This window comes from Pagrus pagrus (genome assembly GCF_965226575.1).
Source record: "Pagrus pagrus genome assembly, chromosome: 10".
Lineage (NCBI taxonomy): Eukaryota > Metazoa > Chordata > Actinopteri > Spariformes > Sparidae > Pagrus > Pagrus pagrus.
The window spans coordinates 3,962,832-3,980,234 of NC_140194.1; the positions used below are offsets into that span (position 1 = coordinate 3,962,832).

General features: G+C 39.8%; 1 protein-coding gene across 1 annotated transcript in view; it reads left to right on the forward strand.

Moving 5' to 3' along the window:
- Positions 1-11,220: 11,220 nt before the first annotated feature.
- Positions 11,221-17,403, forward strand: part of LOC311264277 (receptor-type tyrosine-protein phosphatase eta-like) — a 58,427-nt gene continuing 52,244 nt past the window's right edge. Inside the window, exon 1 of the mRNA XM_084365016.1 lies at positions 11,221-11,428. Within this exon, the coding sequence (XP_084221142.1) occupies positions 11,372-11,428 (57 nt within the window). The 5' untranslated portion in view covers positions 11,221-11,371. The remainder of the gene's footprint in view (positions 11,429-17,403) is intronic.

A 17,403-nucleotide genomic window follows, 5' to 3' on the forward strand; every position in this document is an offset into this window, starting at 1 on the left:
ACCCCTGATGTGTATCTAAGTTTGAATACAAAAAAAGTATACATTTAACCCAGCTGCAAAAAAAAAAGTTGGCAGTTAATGTTTCTTTAAACCACATTGTTGTACGTGTCGCAGGCCTATGTACCATCGTACCACGTTAACGTTACATGTTCATGCAACATAAAGAAACTTACATTGCCAACATTGTGCCGATTGGGTTTCAAAATTTAAAAAAACAGAACGCCTGTGATAAAAAAATGTGGGCTTCTGCTGGACAGGTGGGGTCCAACAAATGACTGACAGGTACGTCCTGAATAATTACTGTAATGATGTAATCTTCTGCTTCTTGAATGATATCCTTGAGTGGACACAAACTATTAATTATTGCTTTTTCTACTACTGTTTTTTACAATTACAGTAATAACTCATGTAGTTATTTGTTAAAAGTTAGTGTTAACGGTGCAAATCCACATCTAAAAGGGAGTGTTAATGGTGCACATCTGAGTAATCATTACTGTGTGAGACATCTGCTTTCAGCTTATCATTTATCTCTTAGTCCTTGATTTAAAGTCATTCAGTAACTCTGGCACTTGTTTTCTCTTTGTTAGTTTGTTCCGTATTTTGCTGCTCATTTCTTGGTATCCGCTGCGGATGATGTGAGCTTCATGGTAAAATGTAACCAGTGAAATGAAATCATTCTCATGACTTTTTGGGTTCTGTTCTCACTAGAGTGACAGTAAGTAGTCAAAAACACCTACTCCCAGTTCCCGTGCTGTTATGTAAAAATATTTTGTCACGTCTCTGTCGCCTGAGGACCAGAGACGAGAACTTGACTCTGGTGGTTAAAAAGTGATATACAGCTACTTTAACCTAATAGTTTAATGCAATTTGTAAATGTGCAACAGTTGTGAAGGGAAGAAAATACAACATCATGAATTGTGTGACTAAATACTATTGTGTTATGTACAGTAACCAGAACAAATGGTGGTTGCATGAGAGTGTGCGTGATGCCATGAGTGGATTAATCACAGGGTTTCAGTTTGCCTTTGTTTATGTGATGTTGTATTGGAAGCGACACAATAGTGTGTGTCTTCATCTCTGATTGAATGAGGGTGAGTCTGTGTGCGCCGGATTGTGTGTGTGTTCATGTTTGTGACAGAGAAAGAAGAGCACGAGTCGATCCGAAGCATAAAAAACTGAGTTACTCATGTCTTTCACAGACGCAGACAGTTAGTTAGAAGTGAAGAAGCCTCTTGGATGAGAGGTGAAACGTCTGCAAGAAACTGAAACACGTCCAGTTGCCTACGATACAGCTCCTAGAGTGTTTCACAGAGTTTTTAACCCTTGGATGCGCGAGTGATTGGACCCGACACTCAAAAATGACAGAATCAGTGTGTTTTTATGCCATTTTTGTGAGTTATGTTGAGAATAATCCTTTATATTATATTTTGCTTTGTATTTTGGTCCACACAAGAATGATTCAATCATCAATTTTGAGTTCTTTTTATTTTGTGTGTGTGTGTGTTTGTGTGTGTAACTGGCCGGTCGTGGCTAGCTAGTGTCAACTTACCATAAAATTGGCGTAGTCTTGCACAAATACATACTCCCACACATACTCTTTAACACAATAGTCATGAATCACACACACACACACACACACACACACACACACACACGCTTAGGTAGCTAGCTATGGTAAGCTAACTATAAAGTAGGCTAATTTGTTGCTACATTATAATACAGTACATAAGGTTACTTTTCTACACAATATGGATAAAACACACCCACACCTGAATGTGCAAGTATGTTGTATGTAACATATGAAATATTTTCTGCAGTAAAAGATGAAGATAACACTTACATGTAAAGTGTTTGGTCCAATATAAATATATTCCAGCCACAGTTGGTAAGAATCAAAGGTTCTCATGAGATTTCATAGGAAATGCATGCGGGTCATTTTTGACCCACTTATGGAAGCCTGGGGCAGTAATACAAAAACAAAAAATTCTTAAAATGTGTAAAAGACAAGTTAAAAATGTAAATGGCATGACATGAAAAACAAGTTTCTGGGTTAAGGGTTAATGCAGTGTGCAGACATAACATCTTTTCAGTGCATCTCCACCACCACTGTTGTCAGTGACCTCTTTTCAACACAGTACGTTAGACTTCATATCGGACAGTTTCAAACTCTAGATTAGGAGTGTCTGTTTACTCCAAAGTTCAAATCTAAACAACAAGCTCCGACAGCGAAGATGTAAACACACGTGTGGATGGGTCACAGCAGCAATTATGACCATTTGCTCAGCATAAACAAAGAAACAAGAGACAGTCATGCTGATGGAGTGATGGCGAGCAGAGCCACAGCAGGAACATCCTGCGCCGATCGTTTGTTGTACAAGCATAATTAGAAAGTTTAAGTCTTTTCCAGAATCTAAACTCTGCTTTAAAGGGAAACATCTCTGGTGCTCCCTTTGTTGTGAGATCCTCAGTAGTTCAGAGTTTGAAGCATCAGGAGGGGTGAGTGGGGGGGCAGTAACATCAACATTGTTGTGCTTCCCAGCTTTTATAGTCTGATAAACCTTCACAGCACTGTCAGATAAACTTAAGATGCCTTTATTGTGCCACCCATCATGTTCCAGATGTGTCCATTATAATAGATTTTTAAACTGGATGCTATGCAAATGTTAAGGTCAGTCTGGTTGACTTCAAAGTGTATTTCCACTATTAATCCATGACTTTTAGCTGTTTAAAGTGGCTCTATGTAGCGATTTGTAGCAATTTACATGTATTAATCACTTTTTTATTGTTTTGTGTCTCTCTCAGTTGCCTACACAAGCCTTAAGATTACATCTTTGTTGTTAAAGAGGTCATATTATGCTAATTTGCAGGTTCATACTTTTATTTGGGGGTCCTAGTAGAACAGGTTTACGTACTTTAATTTTCAAAAAACACATTATTTCTCGCATTGCTGCAGCATCCATTATCACACTTTGTCTTGAATGCTCCGTTTTAGCTACGGAGTGAGACATCTCGCCTCTGTTCAATCTTTGATGAGAGTTGCACACGCGCATTACTTAACGGGCAGGATGTAGCCAATCAGAGGCAGAGTAGGGCGGGTCAAGCCGAGCAAGGTAGTGTGATCCAAAATAACGCTGCTACAGCAGAAGCAACTGTATGTCTGCTGACTGACAAAAATGTTTCAATTTCTAACAGGTTTCATAGATGGTCTGTGCACATGTATGCATATATGGGAATTTTATATATATGTGTTTCATTTGTGTGTGGGATAAAAACTGGATCTTGCTCTTCCCTTTATTTACCTTTGTACAGGAAAAAAACAAAGACGACACACATTTGCATTTGATTTGCATTATGTCTGTAAACTGGACAATTCTGAATGTTCAGCCAGTCCAAAAAAAGCATCATGCAAACTTAATAACTTGATAGCTTCTTCTTTTTTAAGCCTTATCAAACAATAAAGGGATAGTTCCACATAAATACAGGGTAATACAGTTCTCTTATATCAGCTGGCTGTGTTGTTTACTGTTCAGCGTTTTGAATAATCAAAGCGTAAATTCACAGTATTCTGGTTTAGCCTCATTTGAATGTCTCTTCATTTTGTATCACCTTACATGCAACATAACACAATAAAGGAAAAGATGTCCAAAAGTCCAAAAGATGTGATAGTATGCACGTCTTTGAGTGCCTCGTCTCAGTGCCTCTCTCCATCCCGTGGTCTGGAGTCACTATTGGGGTTAATGTCTGTGCTGTGATGTTCATGCGTCGAAAAAAAGGTCTGAATTTCATTGACAAGCATTCTGCACGCCGGGGTTTTCGTCTCCATGGAAGCTCCCTCACAACTCTCCATAAAACTCACAGTATGGATCCTGTCCTGTGGGTCACGACCCCCTTGATTAAAATACAACTAGAGCGCAGCTTCCTCCATCCTCCCTGGCTGCCAGCCAGAGGGGGAGAGTTATGAAGTTGGGAGTTGCCTGTTTGGGTTGTACATACAGCCTTTAGATTTATTAAACGTCTTTCAAGTCAGCCGAATTAAAAAATATTCAAACCCTGTGAAATACGACGTAAAATAAACAGAAGAAGCAGACAGATAGGGGGGAAAGTGTTTGTTCATGTCTACCTTTATATATAGAGATGCATGAATCATAATGAGTTTACAACGCCAAGAAAAGGAAAAGAGGAAGATGAGAAAAGATTAAAAACAGTTCGTCTCGGGGAAATAAATGAAAACTTTAAATGAAACTAACACCCAACCAAGTGTTAGTAAGTTTGAGTAATCTTTAAAGCAGGAAGTTGTTGCTCTATTATTATTTTCCATGTTTTAATGTGTGTATATTGAACATTATTGTTCATTTAAGGAAATACTAATGCTTAGAGGAAGTACTTGACCTAAAAGGAAGTGCTGTACTGTATACTTTACAGCATATTTACTTAGTCGACAGGTGTCTCAGTCAGCTGTGGTGCTCACTATTTGCCCAGTCCACCTCATGGTACTCTTTTACAGCCATTTTGTATCTGTATCTGTTATATCACAACATTATTCAACAAACTTTGAAAGGTTTTTCTATTCAATGCTGTTACCAAAGCCAAAAACATCTCAGGGCCTTGTCATCGAATAACAACAGTCTAGTACGTTGTCTATATAAAGGATTAATTGGGTATTTTCCCTGGGTGTTTCCTTTGGAACCAAAGAGAAAACTTATCTCAATTGGCAGCAGATTGTTTGAGCAACTTCAAACACTTTTTTTCCCCCGGCAAGTTTCAGGCCAATTTACAAAAGGCGGTGATCATTTGTGTAAGAGAATAATCATTTTTATCACACAGATAGCTGAGGAAAAGGTGGAGTTCACTTAGATTGCAGCCGTTTAACAACATCCACACAGTCATCCCAAACTGTGAAGTCAATTAAATCCTGTTTTACAGCACCTTTAGACATTGAATTATATGTCACATGTCTTGGATAGCCCTTATTAATAAACTGTGGTAGTTTTAATGTGCCTAAAATGTCTATTGGGTCAGCAAACAGTGAGGTGTGTGAAAGATATGGCTTCATATTGATTGTTATGTGCTTTTACATCCCATACAACCAACCACCTCTACTCATCATCTTCAGCTGGAACGTTTCTTTATCTCGGATAATCACCTCCGGTTTGAGTCTGTGGCTGACGGCCAACGTATATACATGTGGCCATTTTGCCTTAATTAGGAAATTCCTTCATTGTCTTCAGTATTTGGTCTGGAACTAGAAATGCTTTGGTTCCTTTCCTGATTTGAACTTCTTTCAAGGAGAGCAAACACTCTGAGGATCACCTTCTTCAGACTGATGTTTGAACTCGAACCGGGTAAACTTTTGTCTGCTTGTTCGGCTCTTTGAAGCTCATTCCAGCTCCTCTGATAAAATTTTTTTTTATAAAAATATACAGACATTCATCTTAAAGACATTGTGTAACGCAATCAGGCCCCTTTTTCTTTTCTCATTTTCCTTCTTTTCTTTGTGTTTGTTCTTTATTACAATACAGAATAACATCTGTGTCTCACACGGACTGGAATATGGAAAACCATCAACAGGAAGTGGTTCTGTTAAGACACTGTGCCAAACAATCACACATGATGTGATGCTTATAAGTCATCTGTAAACACTATTGACATCCCATATAGATATATGATGCATATGCCCCTATAATCTATACCTATAAGGCGATATATGCCTTACATACATGCATACATCCTTGGGTATATGGAGATATAGGTTTATAACAAACTGTATGTAAACTACCTATAGTAAAATCTATTAAAAATGTGTATGTGTTGAATTTTATATGGAATTATATACTGCAACCATACATGTTAACAATTTATATGTAACTTATATGTGTAGATATACGTATGGGTTTATAACATATATGAAATACCCATAGTAAAATGCGTATATATATTTTTCATTTATATTTACGTAATATTCTGTGCACATATGTATAGTTTGTACATTACAGTACACATTTATACATAATAAATGTGACATATATGCCGGAAATATGTAATTTAAGTTATAAACATATATTGTTATATACACTATTTCAATTTCTAACAGGTTTCTAGTATTATGTAAATGCTATATACTTCATATATGGGAATTTTATATATGTATCACATTTGTGTGGGATAAAAACTGGATCTTGCGCTCACCTTTATTTACCTTTGTAAGGGAAAAGAACAGACAACACACATTTGCATTGGGTTTGCTTTATGTCTGTAAACTGGGCAATTCTGAATGTTCAGCCAGTCCAAAAAAAGCATCATGCAAACTTTATAACTTGATAGCCTTGTTGTAATAAAGGCTTACTGAGCACTAAAGGGATAGTTCCACATAAACATCGGGAAAGACAGTTCCCTTATTTCAGCTTACCGTGTTGTTTACTGTTCTTGTCTTTCAGGCTCAGTGTTTTGAATAATCAAAGCGTAAATTCACAGTATTCTGGTTTTGCCTCATTTGAATCTCTCTTCATTTTGTCCCACCTAACATCCTTAAACCATCTATTAAGGACACACTGGTATCCTTGTGTGCAGCCGTGTCATATTTTCGGTTGGATAGAATTATTTTACTTTGACCCAAACACGTAACGTAAACAGTAAAATGTTTCCAATGTCGTATTTAAACTTTTTTTGCAAATAATAAGTCTGCTGAACATTTTAAAGTTCAATGGAAAAAATTTGCCTGTGTCATATGTAATAAAAAGGTTGGCATTTCCAGGAAAATAGATAACAACAACTCAATGCAGTGCATATATGGCGGTTGCAGCCCGGTGCTGATTGACCCAAGACCCCTGATCTACATCACTGCTAAACCATATGATGCTACAAGCCCAACAATATATTGGAGGAATATATTGGAAGGAATAAAACTTTATTCCAGTGTTTTTATATACATAGCAATGTATGGCAGAAAAGTGTTATTTCATGACTGTGAGGCTATATTAGTTATTGGAGTACATTGATCGATGCATGAATAAATGACGAGGAGGACAAAAAAATTAGACGGACGAGAGGGATGTAAGTGAGGCTAAAATGCCACCAGGATGAGTGGAGCCTCTTATGGGACGGTTACAAATGATGCTCTCCCGCTACTTGAACTACACCGCTGACATTTTTGAGAGTACTCTGGGAACACGAGTGGTCGGAGCTACGCTGCTGGTTGTATTTCTGCAAATGTTCGAAAGGCCAACAAAAGCGAAACCAGGTGAATATGAAGCGTGAATGTTTACGGTAAGTTCTTGTACAAAAAAAAGCTGCAAAACCAATTCTGACAGCCTCCAGGGAAAGTTCATAACTGATGTGCCTTGTCATCTAGTTGTAATCATACTCATACTCAATCATATAGTGTGTATAGTGTAGGGACGAAAGAGAGCATTGGTGTAAAGGGAAGTTGTGAAGAGCTAGAACAGACTAGAAATAGCTCCTTAAAGTGAGAAAGAAACCCTCGTCTTTGAGAAACACATCCACTTCCCCAACATGCCAGTATTTTAAAGTGTAGTCATATAAATCATCAGGATGTAATGTATGATACTGACCGTGTTATGTGGAATGTGAGCTAAGAAGACTCAGAAACTGGTGCAGCTGAGTTTAAATGATGTGTGCATGTTTATAAAATCATGCAGATAACACAACATCTCCTTTGAGTCCCTCAGCCTGCACATTATCAGCGTCATCTCACCCATTAAACTCTACGACTCTTTTATCTCTTGACAGAGGAAGGTGGGGAGATAGCAGGAGACAAACATGATACAAACACAGAAAAAAAAAAAAGTATGTATATGGACACAACAGCACAAATGGAGAGAAAAAACATACAAACATGCTGCAACAATCCCCAGAGGGTTACATAACATTTCCTTGGAAATGGCCGGTCACAGTGACCAGTTCAAATCGTCTCTATCCAAGGATGGACTGGGACTAACAAACGACCCTCGACTGAGTCTCTATCTCCTCCATTAGTCACCATCAGCGGGCCTCTTACAGCAGCCATTATGTAAAGCTGTCCTTCACAACGCGGTACTATTTTAAAGGTCAGAAAATCACCCACAACTTCAGCTGTGCAACACAAGCATTAAGAGGTGTTGATGTTGCATTAACACCCCAGAGCGATTCACAGCTAGATAAGCGGTCCTGCTCAATACATTGGTTTTTCAGTTGATGAAACTTAAAGTAATATTCCACCAGAGACCAAAAAGTGAACAAGAAAGGGTTCACTTCAGTCTGTCGGAAAGTGTAATGTGAAAAACACGATCAAAATATCGACAAAACTTGAAATATCTCTTCTGTATTTCTGTACACGCTTCTTAATGTGAGGCTGTAGGTTCCCCTCAAGTGTCACTTGTTTAAAGCGTAGCTCTAGTGCAGCACAAATAAGTACGTGGCTCCTAAAGTTACAAGACTAAATGTAATCATTTTAACCCATAGCATCATCTTTTCCTAAGCCTAACCAAGTAGCAATTTTTTTGTGTGTAAAGCTAACCAAACTGCAATTTGACAGCATTATTTACTATCTAAAAGTCATAATCTGTCACAATATGCAAACTGTTTGTCAGGATGCTTTACTTTCAATGTGTAAACAAACTTTGCATATAAGTTATTACTGCTATTTTGACTGCAGACGCCATCCACATGCAAAACTGACGGCAATAGGGTGGTAAGACCGTCAGTCTGAAGCAAACGGCTGCTGACCAAGCTGACATATCTGATGAGTCGGGAGTAAGAACGTTGTAGTATGTCAAAATGCTTTTGATAAAACATGGCTTAATGATTTTAAGGGTTGCAAGTAGTTGTTGTTGATATGCAAACAATACAGCACCGGGCTTCAAGCGGATCAGCGTTTTTCCCCCAAAGGCAAACCACAGACACTCTGACATATAGATAGGAGGAGCTGGAGAATCGAACCCTCAACCCTGAGCTGGACGGTGGACCAGAAGACTCTCCGGAGGGAGAAGTGAAAGCGGTTATTGCCCAAGCTAATAACCACCACCTCACCAACAACGGACATGTGGGACTGCGTCTGACAAATTTCTGTAACTTTCCGAAACCGAGAATCCGGCTTTCACGCCTGCCTCACATTGTGTTCGGCAGGGTGGGCCGAGGTGAGAAAGTAACCAGGGTTTGACCTCGTTAACTCCATTTTTATAGTCTTCACACTATGGTTTCCGTCAATGTTGAGTCTTGTCCCTTATCAATGACAGCAGTCCTCGGCCCTGCCTCCAGAACAGACATACATACTTTTGGCCTTTAGTTGGAATGGCGCTTACAAAGTAGTTTATTTAAAGCATAGTTAACACTTTAATCACCAGCTGCTCAGAGGCCTTCAGACCAGACTGTGGCTGCAGATGTAATATCTGAAACTTCAGTTCAGTTCTGCGTCGCACAAGTTCACTGTAACCGTCCCCATGAGCTACGTATACATCATATTAAGACCTGAAGGATCAACTGTTCAACAGTCTACACACTTTAACGACATACTTGCACCTAAAGAGCGTTTCATGTTCACATATTCATTTTAAACACCATGCACAACAGCTGTGTGTGTTTTGCTGCTTCCTGTGCAGCGCTCTGTGACGAAGCTGATAAAAAAATGCTCTATAAATAAACTTTAACACGATGAGCCCCATAACTTTCCCTCTCCGATACAGGCTTTTTATTTGACTTCTCATTCTTAATGAACAGAGAAGAGGGCAAGAAATTAAACATCTCTTCAGACTCCGATCTTTTACCAGCTCCAACGCCGATGTTTGACAGCCCGACCTCTGACAAAATGACAATATTCAGTATCCAGTATCCTTTTATATGTCCTGTGTTCAGGTGCCATCTGGGTGTGGAGGTGTTGACTGTTGAATTATGTGAAACCAGCCAACGAGAGGGAATAAAAATCAGGAAGTTCATACGGAGTTCAATGGAAACAATCCTCATAAATGCACAAGAAAAGAGTAATTATGATTATTCTCTCAAGCTGCTGCTCTAATTTAGGTCCTGAAAACAGGTGTTCTCACTTAACGCAGCTGATGATGAAGCTGGGTGGAGCCACGCTGAGTTTGTTGAAGTCATCACACTTCGTAATAGCTGAAAGCTGATTCTCAAACGGTAGCTTTCCATGGGGAACGTTAGCAAGCTAGCTCATTAGATCCAAAGTACAAATACAACAACATTTGAGTTAAAGGCCTTCTCACACCTCTGAGCCTCTGAGCTAATCTAACATGTACCAGGAAATCTATTTGCTGAACACAAAGACCAAACTGATATCAGCCCTTTATTATAAACGCTCTTGTTGAAGGCAGTGGACAGAGGCTCAGGCTCGAGCTCAGGCAGGTGGCTCAGCAGGTGAAGTGGGCTGTGGTTCTGGTGAATGTAACATATAAATAATGAGGTTATATGTGACTGATACATGTGATCGGACCCAAGCATGGGCTAATAATTTAATAATAACTATAAAAATAGCAGTCTGTTGGCTGATGGTCTCGTTTGCTGTTACAGCTCATTTATAATCATCAGAGGAATCATGAGACTGTTTCATAAACACTTAAACGTACAATCAGTAGTACATATCTTGTACTTTTAGACATTTACTCAAGTACTATTCTTATGACTAAGCTAATTAATATTTTAACACAATGTTAATTTTACTCAAATGTGACTTTCGGGTACTTTTTGGCACGAGTCTCTGTGGTCACATGACAAACCCTGAGCCACCCATGTGCCCCCTCTTCTCCTTAAGAACCCATAATCCCTTGCTACACCTCTGCTCATCCCTGGCCTCAGTTTGTGACAGTGACAACACAGTCCAAGTAACTCAGGCTAAAGGGAAGTTTCCAAAAAAGCATTTGCTTTGGCAGCTCGTCTTTGCTGCGCTGTCAGTGAAGGGACCTCCGCGGACGCATTCCTCCACCCTCCATCCAAGTTATGGCAAGAATGTGGGATGACTCCTTTCTCATTTCTGCATGACCGGGCAGCCTCCTTCTTTTTTCCCCTCACACTGCTCGGATCAGTCTTGTGGAAGCAGTGACACAGCGCTGGAGTTAGTGAAACAGAGGAGGGGGGAGAGAGAGAGAGAGAAGTGATGATGAGATGAGAGGAGTGGCACGCTTCACCAAAAAACTTCCCCGAGTGACGCGCGCCTCCGCCGCTCCTCCCCCGTTAACGAGAAAAAGTTTCTCCCTCTTTGACTTTGAATCCTCCTGATGTAGCGACAGTCGGTGTGAGCAGCGTTACGAGTGAAAATATACAACCGAGAGTGTTTTACGTGTTTTTTTTTTATTCAAGAGAGAAGTTTGGACATGAGAGCGCTCAGCTGGTAGAGAAAGTGTCCAGAGTGTTTCCCCCCCCCGGCATCATGAAGCCACTGCTGCGCTTCAGCGTCTCCCTGCTGGTCCTCGGCGCTCTGCTCAAGGTAACAACACTTCACTTATTTTTACATTCATATTAAAACCAGATGTTTTGTTGAGAGGGGGAAAAACGACGGTGTGCGGATGATGAAGGTCAGGCTTTTTACGCGCGGGGTGTGACTGCACCTGTTGGCGCAGGTAGCCGCTGCGCGCTCAGCTCGGTCGCTCCTCTGTTGGAGCTGCAGACGCACGAGACAAAGTTTCATTTCTCGTGTCAGCGGACAGTGAAGGCTTGGTGGCAGAGAGAGAAATGTCGTGGCTTCCTATAAGATGAATGATGGCCCTTTGAGAGTTTTAATTGGATTCAAATTTATGTCAGCAAGTAATTAATAGGCCGACCTTCAGTTGGAGAGAGCTTTAACAATGCTGCTCTGTTTATTTGGAGACGTGGAGAGAATATGTAACAGGTTATGGAGATAAAATGCATTTTTCTCTACTTCATACTTTTTTTTTTTTTACAAGAATGAGATCCTTCATATCTGGAATCTCTTTTTATTGGTCAGTTATTTATTCAGGACAGCACAGATCAATATATCTCAGCTGACCTGACCTGTACAAAGCTTGCATAACAGCACATCCACCTGTCCTCGCCCCACTGGTCTTTCTGGAGAGAGAGAGAGAGAGAGAGAGGGTGAGAGAGGTTGAGAATGGCATGTGAGGATGTGTGTGTGGCCAAACACAAAGGGGTCAGGATTGGAATGAGGTGCAGCTCAGTGTCCCTGTCACTCCTGAAGACACAACCTCGAACCCACCTGACAGTTTATTGACTGCGGTCCGGTGGCATCCAGCGCAGAGAGAGGTGTGTGTCGTGACCTCTGGTAGTTGTAAAGACCATATTAGTTGGAGGGTTGTGTTGAGTGACTGTATAATAACAGTGAAACGTTCTCACAAAAGGCCGAATGTAAAGATCTTTCTAATAATCGAGGGTTTTGCTTATGAGGCCTGGTGCTGCCGACTGGCCGCTGGGCTGAACCACTTTTTTTATTTGCTGCAGCCAAAGTGTAAAACATTAAACTTTTTTCTCCCAATACGACACCTATGTTAGCTTTTTTCCCCCCACATTTAAAACTGCGTGGAAACAGGACAGTCTTATATTGACAAAGACATCTAATCTAATCTGTAGTCACATCACGGCCCGATCTGCTAAATAAGATCAATATTGGCACCGATATCAATCTGGGGATTCTGATCCAGTGGCATTAATATGCAGAGTTAAACATTTTCTTTTTTTGTTGCACAAATGAAAGCAGGTTCTTGCTGCCAGGACTTGTCATTTCTGTAAAGCGCAGGCAGAAGTGGCGGAGGTGATGTTTTTTAGGGTGGAAATGTAAAACGTTTGACTTTGACACCAGAGTTTTGCGCTTCGAGCAACTTCTCCTCTCAACGGCCAGCGATGGCTTCCTTTAAAATATCTGCCACACCTTAATGAGAACTTCACCATCGAGGTGTCAGATTAAAAAACACTGTGATGCACATTTATAACTTTCAGATATGAGGATTTACTGATAATTTTAAAGTCTTCACATCGAGCAGAGAAACTCTTCCATCATTCAATATTTAAATACACGCAATATGAATTTTCTCACCTGGTACCTGCGTACATCCTTTAAGATCTTTCGTAATTAAATCTTGTTATGATCGTGGTTATGTAACTCCCAGGTGTTCTTCCTTTCAGGCAAATTATTATCCCACGCTACATTCCTCTTCCTGTCCGACACTGGATCTTGATCACGTAGAGCAGATTTAGAGCTCAAAGTTGAATTTAGTCGAACAATAAGTGATGAAATTGGCGAATAATCAGGTTAATTCGAGCCTCGACCACTCCTGCAGTCATTCAGAAGAGCTTTCTTGGTTGAACACATGCTTTGCAAGGTGAAAGTGGTTTGGCCTGTTTGGTTGTATTATGTTCAGTTGTCCAATTTGAAAGACGGAGATTTTTATTTCTTATTTGGCATCAAACATCAGGAGACGAGACCTCAGTCAAGATCATTTTGTCTTATTAGTTCTTTAATGTTGTGATTAATTGTGCTGTGGTGACACTCAGATGTTCTGTGTCCAGATGACAATGATAATCTTGACACGTGTGTGTGGTCAGTTCCTCTGAAGAGGACAGATGTTGGGCAGAGGTGAACAGAGGCCGCATTATACACATGCAAATGTTGAAGCTGCCACCAACACAGATGGTTTTAATACCGTAAAGACAAAGGTCACAGCTTCAGATTGTAAAACAAGAGATTGTTAATAAATGTAAATGTAAGAAAATAAATCCTAAAGATCAGTGACCCTGAAGCTGCGTAATTATTATTAATTAAACTAAAGTTAGGAGACGTGACAGTCAGGACTTTCTCGTTCAGAGACAAAAACCTGCTTCTGCTTCCAGCATCTTGTCTTCTGACTGAGAGATCAGAGTCTCTGATTGTCTCCTGTGCAGCTTTTGGACGCCTGAAATCTGCCCTCCAGGAAATTATATATAAGAGTGGTCTGTCTGTTTCTGGTGTTATCTTCATATTTAAACGTGTCAAAGAATAAAACAGAAAAATAAAAACAAATGCACGTTAGAGAGTTTAGAAACAAATGTATTCAATGTGCTCGTGAGAGACAGAGAGAGACATTTTGAGATAAGATCTTCTAGTCAAATGATGTAGACTGTGACCAACACAACAAGGTTCAAAGAGACAAAACACGTTCAGATTTTTCTTTCCCTTTTTCTTATTTTTTATCCTGTATTGATTTTCCTCCTTTATATCACACTTGTCTGGTACAGTAGCAGTTCTCGCCCGGTCTGTTCAGACCTGGTATAACCGCCTACCTGAGTGATCTGAGTAGACAAGCGTACACCTGGCGTTTACATACGTCTCTCCGTGCATGTCGAGTGACCGCTTTGTTCGTGCTCATAAACACGTACACCACAGGGACAAAGACACACGATGTCTTCTACACAAAGACAGAGAAAACTTTACAGCAGTTGCCGAATTTACAAGACGGACCATATAGTCAAGAATTTGTCATGGACAGCATTTTACATTGTTTCTAAAGTTTCTTACAACTCATCAACTCACAAAACGGAGCAATTTTTTAAGGGAGTCTGGTGACTGTGACACTCAGGGTCAGTCCCACACTGGCACGGGGTTCCTCGGGGACACGAGCATCCTGCACGTCTGTGTACAACCTTGGAAGTCATTGTTGTGGTCAGAGCTGGGCAGTATTTCAATATTATAACCATATGCCATGATTTGAGTTATGGATTTGGATATTGTAATATGTAATAAGTAAATAAGTGTTGTCTTTTCCTGGTCTAAAAGGCCACATTACAGTAACTGTTCTACTTGTTCAAATACTTCCCTTTACTCGCTAACCTATTATATCCCAGTTACTGATGATTATTCACCAAAGAAATCACTTTGTGCCACTCACAGGTCATGGAAACAAGTCAGAGAGGATGCGTGCAGACCATCTCAATCATCTTGTTAATAAATGATACTTAATACCACAGCAGAATTTGCTTTGCAAAAACAGTATCATGTTGTGGATTATTTTTGGGTAATCCTCAGAATGCATCACAGGTTTTCGATCTTACCGTCAGATAAGAAACTATGTAAATTTGGAAACAAAGTCTGGCTTAGAGCCGAAGGGAAGTTTCAGTAGAAAAAGGGGAAATATTCTGCTTCCCTGAAGGACAATATCTTTTGCATATTGACATTTTCTTTCCTGTAAATGCAACATTTCCACTGTTAAAAATGTCAATGATGAACACTGTGCACGCTACAGACTGTGTGTTAACGGACCCTTTAAAGTGAATCTTTCTGGTGAGGTGCTATCTTCAGTTTCCTTTAATATCTTATATTTCAGTTCAGATTGTTACGTTTTTACGAACTGTTTGTTGGTTTGTCACCAGGATTACACAAAAACTACAGAACGCATTTACATGAAACTTAGATGGAGGATGGGTCTCGGCCCAGAATAAACCCCATTAACTTTTGGTGCGGATCCATAAAAAAATGACGGATCCAGGAATTTTTTTGTCACTTTCTTTAATATTGCGAGATGGGATATTTTTCAATATTTCTCCTAATTTCTCAGTGAATAATACAGGGATGCATTGGTGAAAAAACAGCCATATTAAGGTGGCTGAAAAACAACACCTGTTGTGGTCACATCCGGTGCTTCAGACAGTGACAGTCTCACCTTCTCACTGCTGACATGAAATTAAACTGAATTATTTAGTGTTAGTCAGTTTCCTTGCGGTGGAATCGGTGGTAGCGCCTTGAAGCCTTCACTGGAACTGATTGTAACAACTTATAATAGTTTTTTTTCTTTTTGTTTTTGACACACAGACTTAAGTTCATACGCTAAGTTAAGTTACAAACGATAAGTACTTGCTTATCAGTTATGTGTATATATGTGTGTGTAGAAAAAACACAAAAAGACGTTCTGTAAAAACTGATTTTACAGTTTAGCCATTTAATAGCCTCATTCTGGGATGGACTCTGTCGGCCCAGTTGTGAATAGCTGCAGACGGGAGCTCCTCAGTTAATATGACGTCATTATTTTGTGTTATTAAGTTTTACATTTAAGTAACTTGTTGTTTACTTTAGCTGTTCTTTTAACCCCTAATGTAGCTTTGCATCAAACACAGTTCGAGTTGTTTTTTTAAAAAATGTAATTATTTTTTCTGTTTCTGTTTAGTCTCACATTTAAAGGTGCACTATGTAGTTTTAGGGAAGAAAATGTAATACTTGATACTTTTTTTTCTGTACAATAAATAATCAAACTCTCTTTTGTTTCTTTATATGTGGCGGACCCTGCCACCTTTCTAGTTTCAAACAGAGTTCTGGGACCTTATTTTCCTCTGATAACAGCTTGTTTATTCAATTATGGAAAAAATGTATATTTCTGAGTTTTACGTCATTAGTAATATAATTATTAAAATTCTGAGTTTGAGTTTGATTCAATATATTTCATATATTTGTCTGTTCCCTGCTAAACTTAGTGTCCCCATGGGGTCCATTAAAGTTTGATATAAGTGTTTATCTTAACATCTTCATGCATAATCTCCTTCAATGATTCCTGTCTGTCTGTAGTCCAATCAGTAGTTAATATAATATACGTCTTTTTCTCATACTGAGCAGCTTGTAGAGACGTTTTTCTGTCTGAAATTGGACTTAAAAAGGCGCCAAAAAGTAAAGCTCGGTCTGTTTCGCTCGGTCTTGAGAGAATGAGTGTTAAGTAACACGCTGACACTCACACGCTGATGATCCTGGAAAAAGTTCAACACTTTGCATGAGTTGTGGTACGGCGCCTTCCTCTGTTCCCATCCAGTGTTTCAGTCTCATTCTCTGTCTGCGGCCTCCTCACGGCATGCAGAAATGAGAGAATGGTGACGTTGCTATCAGTGGGAAACATCTTGGAACAGGGAAATGTGACGTTTGCTAACACTTAGAAGAAATGTCCCGTCTGTGGCTGTGGACTGATGAACAGTCCTCCTGGATAGCTGCCATTTTAATGCTCTACGCCGCTTTAAAATGTGGGTGACGTGTGATGACGTGTGATGTGCATCCTAACAGTATGCTTCTCCGAAATGTACTCTGTTCACTGTATACAAATGAGAAAAGCTTGTTGAGTCTTGCATGTCATTACTGAGCTAAAGTGCAAAAGTCACAAGTCAAGTCCTCCTTCACCCTCCGCCCACTCCCGACCGGTCTGCATAAAGACGGTCCGGCTTCAAATTAACCTCCACAAACACGGTTGCGTCTGGAAGCGCAGCATGTACACGATGAATTACAAAGAGTCACAGTTCCCCAGTCCATGTAAATGAGACACAGGCTCCTCTCTCATCCTCAAAGGCCTTATTGTCAGCAGATAGCTATCTTTTTACCAGCGGCCTCTGAGCCAGACATGGCCAGGCTGCAGCTTGAAAATTATTAATTCACTTGTCTCTCTATCACTTGGTCATACCGCTCATCTTTTCCAGACTGGCTTT